Here is an 18,047-nt window from a genome sequence, read left to right as displayed (position 1 = left end):
AGCAGCTTATATAAAATGAACGCATTAAAACAATCAAAATGAACCTGTATAGTGAGACAAATATTAAAAACACCTACAATTATCTATACAGTCCATACTCTCTCTCTCTCTCTCTCTCTCTCTCTCTTTGCACAGCCTACACCTTGGGTCTCTCTAGATCTGGGCCTCTATTGCTCTGGTGCTGCTCCTGTATATATATATATATATATATATATATATGGTACATCCCATGTATCCTCCCATGATGGTCCTTCCTCCAGTACAGTCTAGACCTGCTGTATAGGAAAAGTGCAATGAGATAACTTCTGTTATGAATTGGCCCTATAGTGAATTGAATTATCCAGAGTAAGAGAGACACTTTGTCTAGAAAGTAAACTAAATGTTATCCCCCTCTATTGTATTGGGGTGGACATCAGAAAACTCTGAAACAGATATCTCAAATCCTGGACAAATAAAACCAAAAATATCTGCATGGCTAGATACCACTAGACTGAAGTACATGTTTTTGTGTAATTTTGGTGAACCAACCAGAGCTGTAGACTAGACATTTGAGACTGGGACTCAAGACAGACTTTATTCACAAACACTTTAGACCTGACTAGGAATTTACTGCTAAGAGACTTGACTTACTTGAAACTTGAAAGTCTCAAGATTGGCCTGGTGTAATGTCCAGGAGCAATTATTATGAGGCCTTTGGATTCTAATGATTTGTTCTCAGTCATGACTGACTGGGGACTTAACTTAGACTTGTTTCATTTGACTTGAGACTTGACTGGACTTGATTCACTCAAGACTTGATTGACTGGGAACTCAACTCGGATTTGTTGTCTTGACTGACCTGAGACTTGCCTGACTTGTGACTTGGGACTTGACTTGGCCTTGAGACTTGCCTGACTTGGGACTTGACTTGGCCTTGATGGAGTGGAAACACATGATGGGATAGAGATTTTACTTTAGCAGAGTACATTTTGTTAGCCTGATAATCAGACTAAATTGCAAGTTAGGAAAATGACATTTCCATCCTTAATCCCTCCTACAAAGCTCTGATTGGTTATTTTGTTTCTCCAACCAGGGAGCACAGCATCAGGCCTATTTGAATAACTGAACAAATTGAGATTCAGAGGTGATTCAAATGGGTGATTCAGAGGTCCATGTTGTATTTAAAGAGAACTTTCCTTTAAAGTTGTCTCTGTAAAGGTTGCAGACTGTGTGCAAACATTCTGTCTCCAGATAGATGAATGACAGTGGTTAGCTCTCCCCCAAGAATCCCAAGTGTACAGAAATGCTATTTGGTCCAGTGAGGTGGGTGAAATGAATTGGGAGAGTTGTGTGTGAGCAGTGGTCAGGGTTGTGCGTTGTTGTGTGTAAGTAATGAGACAGCAGAGAAAACATGGCTGCAGCTGGTGTCGGCCTGCTGCTTCCATTTTGCAGTCTGGATGAGGTTTTTCAGGTTTGCACAGAGATGACTGAGTGTTTATCAATATGTATTGATTTCCAGCCTCAACTCTACCTCTCATTTGATGTCGTGCTCAGTCTTTGTCCCTCACTCCTCCAGCCTCTCAGATTCGATCTCAGATTCCCTCCAATTCATCTCCTCTCCCTGTCATCTCACTCTATTTGGTTGTTTCTCTTCTCTTCCTGCCACCTCTCTCCTATTCTCTTTCTCATCCTAATTAAACTATGTTGGAATATACGAAAATGAAACCTGTGTTGCCAAAGCGACCGTACGTACCACAATTATATGATGAGTAGGAATGAAACAATATTATCGGCGTATTATCAAAAACATGCAGTAACAACTCATCAATTAAAGAGTTAAATTCAGCAGATTATAATGCCACCCTTAATGCAGACAGATGGAGAATGAAATAACGTGTGTACATGCCATTATTTTCTAAGTTGGAGATTTGCTGATAATATTGAGTTGTCTGTTTTCTGTCAATAGCTGTTATGTTGGAGGAGCAACACTACAATAAAGTGGGAAAATGTTTGGTTTTTGCAATTTGATAAAATGTATTCAAGTAGATATAGACTGAAAAATTAAACAAAAAATAAAAATAAGGACGTTGTATGCCAGTGATACAAATAAAATAGTATAAATGCACAAGAAGAAACACTAGAGGGCAACATTATTCAGCTTAGCCTTTATTAGTGGTGTGAAAAAGTGTTTGTCCCCTTCCTGATTTCTTATTTCTTTGCATGTTTGTCACACTTAAATATTTCAGATCATCAAACAAATTTAAATATTAGTCAAAGATAACACAAGTAAACACAAAATGCAGTTTTTAAATGAAGGTTGTTATTATTAAGGGAAAACAAATTTTTTGGCACACTCATCTTTGCAGAATTCTTGTAATTCAGCCACATTGGAGGGTTTTCCAGCATGAACTGCCTTTTTAAGGTCATGCCACAGCATCTCAATAGGATTCAGGTCAGGACTTTGACTAGGCCACTCCAAAGTCTTCATTTTGTTCATCTTCAGCCATTCAGAGGTGGACTTGCTGGTGTGTTTTAGATCATTGTCCTGCTGCAGAACCCAAGTTTGCTTCAGCTTCAGGTCACGAACAGATGGCCGGACATTCTCCTTCAGGAGTTTTTGATACACAGCAGAGTTCATGGTTCCATTTATCACAGCAAGTCTTCCAGGTCCTGAAGCAGCAAAACAGCCCCAGACCATCACACTACCACCTCCATATTTTACTGTTGGTATGATGTTCTTTTACTGAAATACGGTGTTACTTTTATGCTAGATGTAATGGGACACATACCTTCCAAAATGTTCAACTTTTGAGGAGTCTTGGGGATCATCAAGATGTTTTCTGGCAAAAATGAGACGAGCCTTAATGTTCTTTTTGCTCAACAGTGGTTTTCGACTTGGAACTCTGCCATGCAGGCCATTTTTGCCCAGTCTCTTTCTTATGGTGGAGTCATGAACACTGACCTTAACTGCAGCAAGTGAGGACTGCAGTTCTTTGGATGTTGTTGTGGGGTCTCTGAATGGCTGAAGAAGAACAAAATGAAGACTTTGGAGTGGCCTAGTGGAGATAAGTTGAGCAAACTGTTTGCAAATGTTTATTCAACATCTGTTATATAATAGCCGAACCTTATATGGATTCAGATGTGAATTTGATACAGCATTCTAGTGAGGCTGACAGACGAAGAACAAAATGAAGACTTTGGAGTGGCCTAGTCAAAGTCCTGACCTGAATCCTATTGAGCTGCTGTGGCATGACCTTAAAAAGGCAGTTCATGCTGGAAAACCCTCCAATGTGGCTGAATTACAACAATTTTGCAAAGATGAGTGGGCCAAAATTCCTCCACAGCGCTGTAAAAGACTCATGGCAAGTTATCGCAAATGCTTGATTGCAGTTGTTGCTGCTAAGGGTGGCCCAACCAGTTATTAGGTTTAGGGGGCAATCACTATTTCACACAGGGCCATGTAGGTTTGGATTTTGTTTTCCCTTAATAATAACAACCTTCATTTAAAAACTGCATTTTGTGTTTACTTGTGTTATCTTTGACTAATATTTAAATTAGTTTGATGATCTGAAACATTTAAGTGTGACAAACATCAGGAAGGGGGCAAACACTTTTGCACACCACTGTATTTGGTTTTCATGAAGGATTGTGTCTAAAGCTTTAACTTTCAATAACAATTCAGTTTTTACAGGATAATTCTGGTTTATTACAACCTGGGTCTTACTTTCATTGTTTTGGTCATCATCTCAGTTATGATAACATTGTACTCACCAAAGTTATTGCTGAGGTCTGGGAACACAGTGACGTGATGTCCAACAGGTCAAGAAACGCGAGCAGTCAAACAATCAGACAGGCTGGAAACAAGCCAGCAGTTTATGTTAATATTCTAATATTCTGATTATTTTCATTATCAATTAATGGTTTGGTCTACACATAGAATGCCAGTCACAACTTTCTAAAGATATTCAGTTTACTTTGATAGAAGGCTTAGAAAATCAGAAAATATTCACATTTGAGAAGTTGGAACCAGTGATGTTTTACCATTTTTGCCTTAAAAATTGCTTAAAGGATGAATTGATTCTCAGAATAGTTGCTGATTAATTCTCTGTGGATCAACAATTTTTTTCTGTTCTAATCTAAACCACTTTATTTGGAGGTCAAACTGAAAGTGAGCAACATCACCATGTTCCTGTATGTCAGAAATGAACTTGATTTCAATCAGTTTATTCAGATTCACTGGACAAGCAAATAGCTGTTTTGTTACTAAAGCAGGGAAATTGTATTTACTTTCAAATGAAAGATGTTTATGTTGAGAAAATGAAGAGAAAGGCTGAAGCTCTTTTCCCCAGTCTCTTATCATGGCTGCACCTCAGATATTGTAGGTCACTTCACTCTGTTCTGAACCTTTATTTATTTATCTTAAGAATAAAGTCTACATGTTCTGGTCTGTAGTGACTACAAAACCTGCTGTCCCTTTTTGACTTGCATGCTCATGGTGACCTCATATGTTTCTTTTTCTGTAATAAAACAACTAAACATGTGGTTTCTATCTACTGTTTTCCTCAGGTGCTATGTATGATCACAGCTCCAGTCACCATGATCCTGTCCTCCCAGCAGGACGCCTCCTTCGCCTTCGCCTCCTTGGCCATTGTCTTCTCGGTCTACATCACCCTAGTGGTTCTTTTCGTACCCAAGGTAAAAGCAGAGCACTGTCCTCCTCTCATCATCTCCCCCCTGCAACTTAGAGCAACAGTTCAAGGGTCAGACGTAATGAATTGCCTTTTATGAGGGATCAAAGTCATCTGGGCTGGTATAATATATCACATAATGACCTGTAGACTGGCTCTGCCTTGCTGTATCAGCATCAATATCTGCTCAAGTCTTCAACAGTCTGCTATGCTCTGTCACCATCAGGGTGTGTGTCTGTGCATTCATCTACTCTTCTAAAAACCAGTTTGAATATTAAATATTTTGCAGAGAGGAGAGAGTTCTTGGTCAAACACTATGTGGCCAAAAGTATGGTGACACTCAAACATTACACCCATATTTGTCACCATGGGAATTAATGAGCTGCTATAACTGCCTTCACTCTTCTGGCTTCAGGTTTTCCATCAAATTTTGGAACCTGGCTGCAGGGATTTGCTCCCATTCAGCGTTTAGTGAGGCCCCACACTGATGATTGGTGATAAAGCCTGGCTCACTGTCTGCTTTTCACTTCATCACTGATTAAACAAACAAGATACAACATTTTAATTAATTAACTAATTAGGTGTATTTTTGAACTTTGGACAGAGCCAGGCTAGTTGGTTTCCCCTGCTTCCAGTCTTTATGCTAAACTAGGCTAACCACGTCCTGACTCTGTACTTAATGTGCAGGCATGAGATTGTGAGATGAGAAGATACTGTAGATATCAATCTGAAAAAAATCAAATATGCGTGCTGAAGGAGCAAAGCCCAAAACCCTGAAAAACAGCTACAGGAGCAAAGTATATAAAAGTGTGTGCACACAGGGGTGTCCACATACTTCTGGCCATATAGTATTTGTGAAACATGATGAAATGTTTTTACACATAATTGTAAACATATTAGACATAGTTGGGAATTTTACATTTCTTAAAAAATAAACACCATACTATTATAAGAGTTTCTTATAGAATGAAAAAGGAGAGTGAATGATAACAATATTTTAAAAAAGTTGAGGTAAGAAGGCAGAGTGTGTGTGCACCACCGCGGTGTCTCAGTGCGCTCTTACACACAAAAACTATATGAAAACTAAAATCGTACCTGGTGATATATGCACAGTGTTAGAAGACATAATTAAAAACTACTGACGCTCTTTTCTGCAATTCTCAAATGCTATTTTATGTACTACAACCGATGATGATTTCATCAGTTCAGTCAGGCCGTCTCCTCTGGGGTGGGGGGGATGTCATGGTGAGACAGCACTGATGAAATATTGAGCGGACTTTGATTTAAAATCTGAATTGGCTTATATATTTTACAATTGAAAGGAATAGTTATGCATCAATACAAGCGCAAGTACAAATACCACTTTGTTTAAATGTTTGATAACGTGGATCTATAATTAACGTTTGATATTAAGTGAAATTAAATGTGTGAGAGGCATCATTATACAATCTGGCGTCAATTCACCACCTCACCATCTGCGTAGCCAATTTCCCCTGTCTCCAAAATGTGTGTACCCATGGGTCAAGTACCCATCAAGCTTGTTTTTATAGATCACAACTTTTGCGTCGGAAGTGGCGTACGCCTCTTTCTGGCCCCGTTTTGTGCGTACGCAACGTTTATAAATGAGACCCCTGGAGTCACCGCAACACAACTCTATAACGAGGAAAGGAGTGCACAAGACACCACATCACAACTAGTCAGACACATTGATGGTTTAATTATCTTATATAAACACCTGATTTGGAAGTGAAAGCAAACTTGATTAGTTCAAGTTAACATCGAAACTGTCCTTTATAAACACACATTAGATTTTGCAGTTTAACTCTGACATCCCCTACTTACCATAGTTGTGCACACAAACCGTTTAAAGGACCATACCATAAACTACAGATCACATTCTCTTTACATCAGAACTAACATTTTGCAAATCATGCTGTTTTAGAATTCTTGCTTGACTTGTCTGCATTACTTTTTGTCAAAGTTACAATATCATTGTGATGTACTATGTAATATATAAATAAAGCTGAGTTGAGTAATGCAGTGGAGACTGTATCTGTTACGATTTACTAAAAGGCTGGAGGGGTTTGGAATCCAGAGCAGGCAGGGAGGAAGTGGAGGTAATGGCAGTGGAGGCCACATGGCAGAGGTAAGTAAACAGGTGACAGGCAGGCAAGCAGTGATCGTAAAGCACAAAACACAAGTTAGCGGATTGCAAGCAGGCAGGAAACAAAACAGACAAACGGTTACTCTTAGCAGAATTTGGTCAACTAGTTACTACCGCAGAGGTTGAAACAACAATCTGGCAATGAGTGGATGAGCTGAGAGGAGCCAGGTGTGTAGACTGGGCGGGGTGATTGGTAGATGAATGCCAGGTGAGTGAGAGCAGTGGAGCCGAGAGCCAGTAGAGAGATACGGGAGGAGCAGCCACACCAACGGCAACAGACACACACAGAGAGAGAAAAACAGGGAAAAACAACTGGAAATACAGACGCACTGTCACGACCGTAACAGTATCACCATATGACAATAATGTAACATTGACAAGAATTAATGCAGATTTCATGTTCACAAAGCATGTTTATTATATTGTTTTTTTAATATTTTTGATTTAGGGGGAGGTCCACAAGATGACGATGATAATAATATTATATAAAGTTTATTATATAATATAATAAACTTTATTTTTATAGTTTATTTCAAAACAAAGTTACAAAGTTAGTTAAGTTAGAGTTAAGACAGTGCCTTTGTAGGTTTTAAGAAGTGACTTAACACAAGTGAATTCAGACCACAAACCCTGTGAAAGCACACTTTAAATAAAAATAGGTTTTTAATAGGGATGTAAAAGAGGATAAGGAGCTCGCCAGTCTGATGTCCTCAGGGAGGTTGTTCCGGAGAGTAGGGGCCCTAACAGAAAACACCCGGTCACCTTTGGTCCTCAGCCTGGATTGTGGAATGGCTAGCAGAGCCTTGGCTGAGGACTACCAGGCATGTATGGTGTCAGAAGATCTGAGCTGTAAGGTCTGCTACAACAGTGTCTTCTTTTAAAAGCAGACTAAGACCACTTACCTTCTTATGTTGTATGTTTTTATATATGTAATACCTTTTTATCTTACATGTTGTTATATGTTTTTGTTATGTATGATGTTTGCCTTTTTTTTCTTGCCTGCTTTTATTTTGAAGCACATTCAATTCAATTCAGTTTTGTATATATAGCACCAATTCACAACAGAAGCTATCTCATTGCACTTTTCCTATAGAGCAGGTCTAGACCACTATAATATTATTTACAGAGACCCAACAAGCACTTGGCGACAGTGGCAAGAAAAAACTTTTTAAGAGGCAGAAACCTCGAGCAGAACCAGACTCAATGGTGGGTGGCCATCCGCTGCTGCCGTGTTAGGTTTTGAGAGAGAGAGAGAGAGAGAGAGAGAGAGAGAGAGAGAGAGAGAGAGAGAGAGAGAGAGAGAGAGGCAAAGAGAAAGACGGAGAGAGAGAGAGAGAGAGAGAGAGAGAGAGGTTTTGAGAGAGAGAGTGAGAAGGGGGGAGAGGAAAGCGGGAAGAGGAGAGGGAAGCACAATGCAAATAGCAAATACAATTTTAAATTAGTAATAATAATAGGATGTCATAGGAATAATAATGACAATAATAGTAACAGAGCCAATAACAACAACTGTAGTAGCAGTTGTCGAGCAGGAACACAGGGGCAGCAGGTGGCCCACAACCACAGATCCAGTCTCTGCAGCTCTGGAGGCAGAAATACCTGCTGAAAGCGACAGAAGGAGAGAGGAGAGAAACGAGAAATCACAGAACTACAGGGGGTCTGGGGCCCCTGAGCAGTTGCTATTGCATCCATTATATAAGATAGTAATGCGATAACTGGGTTAAATGAGTTTGTTTAAATATCTCATTAATTGGGGGGACATGTCTCTTGCCCTGTTGGACTCTATTGTTAAGCTGTGTAGTGATGTTGGTGTATCCATAGATCAGCAATTAAATGTTAATAAAATGATGAAACTCTGGTGGTAAAAGACCATATTTTTCAAGAGTTTACTTAAGGATTTGAAATGGAGTTCCTCAAATGGTATCATCATGATGTTATAGTGACTGATGCATGGCAGCCTGCCCTGCAGATATTTGTTTGCCACTTGAATGTGGCAATGCAGCGCACAGGTGGTAATGCAGCAGTCCAAATGGCACACTATCAGCAGAATATTTATAATACACACACATCAAGAATGCCATGCTCAGCACAAATGTATAGTACGTGAGAATCTCTGTGTATGTTATATAGCAGTTTTTTAAAAAACAAACAAAAAATGCTTCTGAAGGAAAAATACAAACACTGCGTAGACAAACCTATATACAGAAAGTGCAAAGACAGACCAATGTGACTCACTAAATTCAGACTTTTAATATGGAGTATATGGAAATATGGAGCATAGATGTATTGTGTATTCCAGGTTAGTATGAATGAAATACAGGCTGCAAGTATATTCAGGAGCGTTGCGTAAATAAACAGAAATCAGTGTTGGTCACGTCTTACTGCTAAACTGCATACAGGACAGATTGATAAATCAAGCAGCTCAAACTTTGACTGACTCAGCAGTTTTCTTTCTGTAGTGGAGGAGGAAGCAGCTTTTATTTTAAAAAAGTGGAAGCCAACTATTGTCCATAATTTTATTGCTATTCAGCAAAGAATTTGTAGTGAGGCCCTGTTCTGTTATGGTATACCGGGGCCGCACCCAAAAGCATGACTAATAAGTAATATATTAGTAAGTATAAATATACTGTATGTCCACAATGACAGTACTAAGATGCTAAGTTTAGTCCAAGTTAAGGGAGGGAGGGGCATACTTGGGGTGGGCTGGACTGTTGTGCAGTCTAATGGCTCCCAAATGGAAGTAATTTTGTCCCTCATCCTCCACTCCACCACTGCCTCCAGGCAGTCCAGGTCCAGACCAACAACAGAGCTGGCCTTCCTCACTAGCTTGTTGAGTCTGTTTGAGTCCCCCCAGCCTTGGTGCCACCACCCCAGCACACCATAGCCTCCTAAGGAAGAAAAGTCTACTCTGTCCTTTCCTGTAGAGAGGCTCGGTGTTATCCCACCAGTCCAGTTTATTGGCCAGTTAAGTTTACTCCTAGGAACTTGTAGGAATCCACCATCTCTATCCCTTCCCCCGGGATTTTAAGGCGGCTTGGGGGCTTCCTGCTCCGTCTGAAGTCCTTGGTCTTGACAATGTTCAGCTGTAGGTGGTTGTCCTCATATATATATATATATATATATATACATATATATATATATATATATATATATATATATATATATATATATATATATATATATATATATATATAATATACATACAGTACATTCAGGTCATGGACAAAAATATGTTAAGCTAAATTAAGTACATTTATATATCAAGTTATATATTACGATATGTATCAATCAACAGTCTGCCAACTGTCAATATGAGGAGACTCCACAAATATTAAGTAGGAGCCCCTTTTTAAAATAAATCTCAGTCTAAAGGAAAATTACTATTCAAGCTCTAAAGATTACAGTCCAAAAACTGACCCCTGATGAACTCCTTCAGTAACTGGTGAACATTATGAAGTCTTCACATGTGTAGTAAGGAAAATGTGCATGATTTGTAGATGCGACGTCTGATCACGAGGGGTGAGTGGCAGTCAGATGCCCAGGAGACCATGAAGACCGGCTCGTCCACCAATAACAACGACGAGGAGAAGTCCAGACAGCTGGAGAGAGAGAACAAGGAGCTACAGAAGATCATCCAGGAGGTCAGCCAGGCCCTTTCTCTTTTCCACAGGATTCTTAATGCTTTCCTTTTCTTCATATTTAGCAGGGTTTATTGGGATTAAAATGTCTGTCAAGAAGGCAGCATAAAATTAAGATGTCTTCCAAAATATGACAAAACAAACAAATGTTGACTTGCTTGCCCAGAGCTTTCAACCTCAACTCAGAGCCTCCTCAGCGGGTGGAGTTTGCTCAGTTGTCATCACATCTATCTATATGTCACGTAAACCCCATCCACTGAGGAACACTGTGATGTGATTGAAAGGTCCTGAAAAATCTAGTGAGTGAACCTTCAGGTTTTTTTTTTTTTTTTTTTTTTTTTTTGGGGGGTTTTTTTGGGTCAAACTACTATATCCAAGGACTTGTTCCTAGAGAAGGCTGTTGAGTTATCGTTACCATTTGTCCCCTCAGAAAGAAGAGCGCGTCTCAGAGCTGAGAAACCAGCTGTCTGAGCGACAGGCTCTGCGATCGAGGAGAAGAGCCTCTACTGTTACCAATCAGAACCACAGCTGTCCCCCCCTCGCCATCCCCCAGAGTGACCCCAGGTCCCTGGCCCCTCCTCCAGGATACCCCGCTCCCACCTCTGATCCCCACCCCATCTCTCCGTCCTTCGCCAACTCGTCCAACCTCTACCAGCCGGACAGCAAGATCAGCCGAAATAACTGCCACGCCAGCCGGCTGCAGCTGCTGTACAAGTGAGATGGTGGTGAACATCGGGATGAGGACAGTAATGACATTCATAGCTAAATAGAAATGAAGAAAATGAAGTACAAACATGAGTTTGAATAATAAATCAGTATCTGTTGGAGGAGCTGACTCCAAAACTCATTCCACCGATCAGCAGAGGCTGGAGGATATCCAGTGGGAAGGTTCATATCAAAGAAAATTCAGAGGAATTAAGTTTCCACTTGTTTCACTCTTTCCGAGATTTTTCTCTTCTCTCAGAGAAAAAAAGATGTACATACATCTTGTTAATTATACAATTTTGCATCTGTGACCTGCCAGTGATTTATCATGTGCCATCTAGAGTTTGAGAAAAAAACGCTCAGACTTGACTGTTCACTAAGCCCTGGCCCCGTTAGCTAGAATTGCTAACCTGTCAAGCTTTCCATTGTAACACTGCACATAATGCAGTTTACAATGGTGGCAGATTTACAGAAAAGTCTAAACAAAAAGTCTTCTCATTTTTGCCATTGATTTTGTCAGCTGAAATGACATCTGTCGCTGGCAGATTTCATTAGATGATTTATTTGCTAATTAACGTTAGATCCATGAGTTGGTTGAAAACTCGGTCTCCATCTGACTCATTTTAAAACGAGAACCCAGGGTCTTTAATATGCACATGTTGGCTACATACATGATATTGTGCTAAAAGACCTGCATAAACACGACAAAAAGAAACTGTGTAATTCTCAAAGCATACATTTGGCGCAAAATGTGCCCCAGTTTACACCAGCGCTAATAGCCACACGCAGTTAGAGTGAAATTATTAGCGTCTTCAGAGAGTTATAAATGGCCGTCACATCCACACTTTCCAGTGATCATGGCAGCAGTGATTGTAGCCAGGCGAAGCAACAGCGCATCACAGTACATCTCACTGTATGCGCACAGGTGGCACAGAGACAGCAGGCCTCCAATACCTGATATTCACCACGAGGGAATGAAACTGTAAAACAACATAAAACCTGCTGCTGTGAGTAACGGAGACGCTGGTTATGCACTGTAACAGTCCAGCAGAGTAGGAGAGAAAACAGCCCCCCCAAATAACAATCACTACATACAGTGAGTCATAGAAAAATAAGAGACATCCTGCAGATAGAAACAAATGAAAGAGCAGACGGAGTTATTAGATCATTTGAATACTTATAATTCGAATAAGTTCTCTTTCCACATGAGTGGAAAGTAGGCTATTGTTCTTGCAACTGCATTTGTAACATTTTTTGACTTGACATTGCTTAAACGTCATGTGATCTGCTACTTCAGTACACCTTAACAACAAATATTACTACAGAGAACTGCAGATGAACATTTAACAGACGCGAAACAATGGCAAATTGCACTCAGCTGCAAAACTTTATGGGCATGTTTGCACTGCAATATCATTAGCGCATTGTCTTTTGTGAATCAGACCTTGAGACGGCGCAGGTAGCGGTTGCAAATGATGCGCAATTCATGGTGCTATCAGCGGCCACAGTTCATTCTTCGAGAATTCGCCCCAGAGACTAAACGATAGCATGATAAAGAAAATGTAAGATCAAACATTTATTTCGTTCTAACATTGATAGATTTGTTTTATAATTTATAGTTCATATTTTCAAACAGTATGTTTCACTTTTACAGGTGAAAAGACTTTGAGGATGAAAACTAACTAATGGGTTTGGCAAACTCGGGTAATACTATCTGTGGTCAAGTGTTGGGCTGGAGTGTAAACCTCCACAAATCCAAAAGGGGCACAAGAGCACTGCTAACGTTAGCCTAAACTCTGATATAGTTGCCTTCAAGACCAGCTCCCACACTGTGGATGTTCCATGCCTGAACGGGACTTTTAATGTTATCTGTATCTGTTTCAAAATAATGAAGTTGACAAATGACTCTTGGCCTTGGACATAACGCTAGGTTACTACTGTATGTAGTAAGCCGTTATAGCAGATAAACACACTGTGTGTATTGAGCTCTATTAAGAACAATACTAGGTATCCAAAGCACTTGTAGGGCGGTGTCTTTTTAACCTTCCGAAACCAAAAACACATGAGCTAAAGTGTAAGGAATGAAATATAGTGTTTGTGTAGCTTTAGTCTCAGTCTTCTTGATATCATGTATGTAGCCTTGAAGTGCATATTTAAGAACCCTTTAAACATGGCTCTCATTTTAAAATGAGACAGCTAGAAACAATTAAGTCACTGACTTAGTGTTAATTAGCAAGCTATAGCTGATAAAATCTGCTAGCAACAGTTGCTATGTCAGCCGACAAAATCTACGATCATTGACTAAAATTAGAAGCTTCTTTCATTTGCTTATATGTGAAATCAAAGACTCATCATTTAATAAATTACTAAGAATTTTGATGGTAAATCTGCTTACATTATCATTGAAAACTGCAGTGCTAGAAACAAAAGCTCGACATGCGTATCAACAGTGACTAATAGGGAGGGTCAATTGGTGACCAATATATTATGGCAAAGCATTTCTCATATCTGTCACAGTATTGCCTCCTAGTGTGTTTAGATGCTATGTACTGTATTAAGAGGCTGGACAAAAGGACAGACTTCATGAGAAGTGATGCCAGTTTTGTGACAAAGTAACTGGTTGTGTCCATTACATAGTCATTTTAGCTCCTCTTGTTAAATGTTTGATAGTGGTTTTTACATTGTCTCTGTTCAAAGAGACTGCTGAGTCATTGTACATAGTTGTGTGTGTTCATGCTAAACCCTCACTGTGGATGAACTCGGTTCTATTTACTGTATCAAGTGTTGTGACTGCACTCAAGAGCTGAAGGAGCATTACATGAGGCTAAAAGCATCCATTCAAACACCTTTATCTGTTTAATGTTGGCTGCAGCTGTGTCCAGGTGTTTACGTTTCCTTTGGACAAGACAGATAAATACCAGAAATGAAATGCAATGGACAAGCTGTCAACTGACAAGGCTTAAATGTCAGAATTTTTTGTATGTAATATGTAATATTTTTGAAGTTGTTCTCCGGGAGCTAAATTCTTTTCATGTCTAAATGAAATGTCCAAAGCATATCTTGGTGCATGTTGCTGCATGTTTAAAAGATTTGTTTCTGGTTGAGAGAACAAAGAAAACATTGCAGAACAGACTGGTACTGGTTGATATCGGTGGCAGCAGGTGTGGAATTTGAATTTGGTGAATCTGAAAGTGACTGTAACTTAAAATTATATATGAGGTTCGTAAATAATTTACTATATATTTTATATTTGCATGTAAGCTTTTGAAATTAGTAAAAGAAAAACTTGTTTTTTTAAAAAAACAGATATGGATTGAACAGAAGGTTTACTGAGGTAAAACAAAGCAGCACTGATTCAACCTACATTTTGAAAACCTTTTGAACCATCAGCACCTTTCTGTCTTTTATTTGGGGCACCAAACAAAGTCACCTCAGTTTTGCCTTTATTTAGAAAGAGATCATTCTGGCACATCTGGTCATTAATTTGTTAAGGGGACTAAAATAAGCCAGTGAAAAAGAGATGTAGATTTGAGTATTGTCAGCATAAATATAGTAATCAATATTGTTGTTAATCAAATCTGGCCTAACGGAAGCATGATTAGATTTATTAGAAGGGGGCTGTGTATTGATCCTTGTGGCACTCCACAGGTCATGTTTGGAAGGAAAATTGCTAATGGCCAATTTTTCAAATTCTGAAATATAAATTCAAATAGAATTAAATGGAAAATTCAATAGAAATTCAAATCTGAGGCGCACTGCAGTATGGACTAATACTGCACATCACCCACAAGCACAGCAGTTTGTCACTGATTTTAGTTTTTCATGCCTGACTTGCTCTCTTGCCAAAAGTGTTAGCTTAAATCGCCCAGGGTTAGTTAATAACAGAGGGTTTAATAACAAACTGCCTCATTTTCCAAGTTCAGTTTGCTTCAACAACAACTCACATTTCCTTCATAGCTATAAACAAACACAGAGTTTCTAGTTATTCTTGAAAACAAAACCAACAGGCTTATTAGATTTCCCCTGTACAGGCCGCACAGCATTTCACTTCTTGTGTTCACTGCTTTTTTGGTCTCACTTCTAAATACCACAGCTTTTTGTGGGGATTTTGTGGACAAACAGGAAGACTTCCTGATGCAGTTTCAATGAAAAGGTTTTCATGGCTGAAAGTGAAATAACAGCACATACACACTTCTGCATACCTAATAATAACTTATGTACTAACAGAGATAACCGCATGGGGCTTTTGGTTTTTTAGTGCATGTCTATGACCATTATGTTGCTGTCACAGAAGTGGGCCTCACAGACTTTAGTGAAATGATATGGTGTCTTTAGCACTGCTCAGATGGCACTAGTGTTATTGTTAGTAGGTCAGTACAGACAGTGCTATTTCAGTCATACAGAAAAGGTTTACAAACTCAAAACCTTTATTGACTCAAACACTGATGAAATCTTTGGCAAAAACTCCACTTTGAGCTGTTGCTCGATAGAAAAAAAACAAAGGGGCCAAAAATAAAGTGACCCTCACTCAGACTGTAGAAATACAATATTTCAGCACTGAACTGAAGCCTTGGTGCTGGGAAGGATGTTGGATTCAAATCAGCAGCAGTAACTGGAGTAACTAAGCTGATACACAGTTTCACTTCCCTCATTGTGGTCTGTCATTGACTGAACTGGAAAAGCAGCATTTAAAGTTATAATCCTTACAATTTTTATGAAATCAAACAACATTTTTTATACTATTTATGGTTGGCATTTTTTCTGCAATAGCCATTCAATGTATTTACATACAGTAATTATCTCTATATAGTGTTTTAATTGATAGTGAGTGTGCCATTCCTGCACTGGATTCAGATTTAAGCCAATTTAAGCACAAGGGATTCATAGGAAATGATGCATGTACTGTATGTAATCCAGCACAGTTTTATCTGATAGCCTCACTGTTTACTGTTCACTCTCCTACAGCCGTATCAGAGCTGTATTAAGTTTCTGCTAATGCAAAACGAACATTTCCTACTGCTGCTGCTTCACATCAAAAGCATTTGACTGGCAAAACACTGGGTGGCTTTTATTGTGTGACCAAGGTCTTTATTAAAACAACGCGAGTTTGTTTGGCTGCACTGTAAACAGATACACCATCTGCTCTTCTGTTGTATTTCTGCTGAGTAGCTGCTCAGCAAGTGTTTGCTCTAGTATTAAATCCACAGCAACCATGGGTGTCACCAAAGCAACCGGGACTGAAATCTTAAGGATTATGTACTCCAAACTAAATTACAAAATACATTTTTTGTTAGTGCCTTCCAAAATGGCCACAAAAAGATTAACCTTAGTGCATTTTCTGATCTGCCACCTCTGTTTAAGGTTTGGTTAGATTCATGCTCAAAACAGTTTGGTAACAATCACGGTAATTGTTTAAAGTGACTAAAAGTGATTGTCAGTAGGAAAAAGGAAACAAACCATAGTCTTTTGCGTCAAAGTCGCACGCTTCATTGACCCACCCATTATGGCTCTTCAACAGCCTCACCCTATTTCATCATTGTTCATGACAGAGTTATAATTCACATGGCCAGTGGAGATAGAGTCACTTAATTGTAAATAGTTTGTTAGTAGGCATTTGAGCAAACGACATTTGCTCAATACATTGCTACATACTGGAGTTGAGTGATAAAACATATTTTTGTGATTTGACCCATTATGAGATTTTTCTTTCCATGATGTCACCTTTCTACATGACAAAGTCAAAATGTCCTGTCTGATGGGATTGTCACATTACCTTTGTACAGAACAATCTGAGTTTTTGCTAATTTCACAGAATTTTGTGTGACATTTGAAATATTAAAAAAAAACTTAATTCGAGGTGCACTTACTAGCTTTTCCTTGCGCTTTCAACCTCATGTCATCGTCTTCTTCAGCGGATGGGATTTGCTTAATTTGTCATGGGTTATGATTTTGGCCAAACTTCTATTTTCAAGGTTAAGAATTAATTTTCATGCTCAATTTTGTGAGACGGTATTGGTAGGATTAATTGAAAGTGTCGTGTAATGTTTGTCCCTCTGTACTAATACAGTACCTGCCTCTCCTTGTGACAGCTCTTTATTTTCATTGACTGTCCAGCTATTAATTTTAATTTCATGTTTGTTTCTTTGTGTGCAATACATGCTCATACGCACCTTTTTCACTGTCTTAAACTCATGACAAATATATTGTGATCTGTACCTCAGGTTTAGAGTTGGTCTTGACTTCCAGTTTAGTCTCATGTTCTCTCTGTGTGGTAGCACAGCTTGTTTCAGTGTGGGTAATTTGAATTGTCTTAAGCACTTCTGAATTGACTAATAACTATAGTATGAGGCACAGATCTATAAACCATGAGAATATTGTGTAGTGCTCCAGCTACATTTTTTTCAAAGTCACCATGTGTAAATATCTACTGTATGTTTGTCTGTAATGATGTATTTTAACTGTCGAGTCTGTAAAGCAGTGTAGATGTAAGTGATGGTGATACACATGAGAATATGCACAATGACTGTAAATAATGATGACATTCAACTTTGCATATAAAAGCTGTGTTTCATGTGGTACAGTATGCAAAATATATTTCTATATGCTGTTATATCTGATATCAGAGATTATTTGAAATGCAAGAATGAAAATGAAACTAAATGTTTTTCCCAAACTATCGTCTGTATTCAATATAGATTACTTTTTAGCCATGTCATCAGCGTGGTCAGTTAGTCCACCAATTTGGTCCAGACTAAAATACCTCAACAACTATTGGATAGATTGCACTGAAGGTGATACAGACATTCATGTCTCTAAACTGACTTTGGTGATCCTCTGGCTTTTCATATAGCACCACCAGCAGGTCACAGTTCTCAC

The 18,047-nt window shown here is 39.0% G+C and overlaps 1 protein-coding gene across 7 annotated transcripts in view; it reads left to right on the top strand.

The window, feature by feature from the left end:
* The window catches only part of gabbr1b (gamma-aminobutyric acid (GABA) B receptor, 1b), a 242,481-nt gene extending 224,637 nt beyond the window's left edge, over positions 1-17,844 (top strand). For all 7 annotated transcript variants that reach the window (XM_044171397.1, XM_044171396.1, XM_044171401.1 and 4 more), the window contains 3 exons: positions 4,546-4,674; positions 10,326-10,469; positions 10,897-17,844. In XM_044171397.1, coding sequence (XP_044027332.1) covers positions 4,546-4,674; positions 10,326-10,469; positions 10,897-11,184 — 561 coding nt within the window. In that variant the 3' untranslated portion in view covers positions 11,185-17,844. The remainder of the gene's footprint in view (positions 1-4,545; positions 4,675-10,325; positions 10,470-10,896) is intronic.
* The last annotated feature ends 203 nt before the right edge of the window (positions 17,845-18,047 follow it).

This window comes from Siniperca chuatsi, linkage group LG17 (genome assembly GCF_020085105.1).
Source record: "Siniperca chuatsi isolate FFG_IHB_CAS linkage group LG17, ASM2008510v1, whole genome shotgun sequence".
In the NCBI taxonomy this organism is placed as follows: domain Eukaryota; kingdom Metazoa; phylum Chordata; class Actinopteri; order Centrarchiformes; family Sinipercidae; genus Siniperca; species Siniperca chuatsi.
Note: the sequence above shows the minus strand (reverse complement) of the source record. Positions and strands in the feature narration are given on the sequence as shown.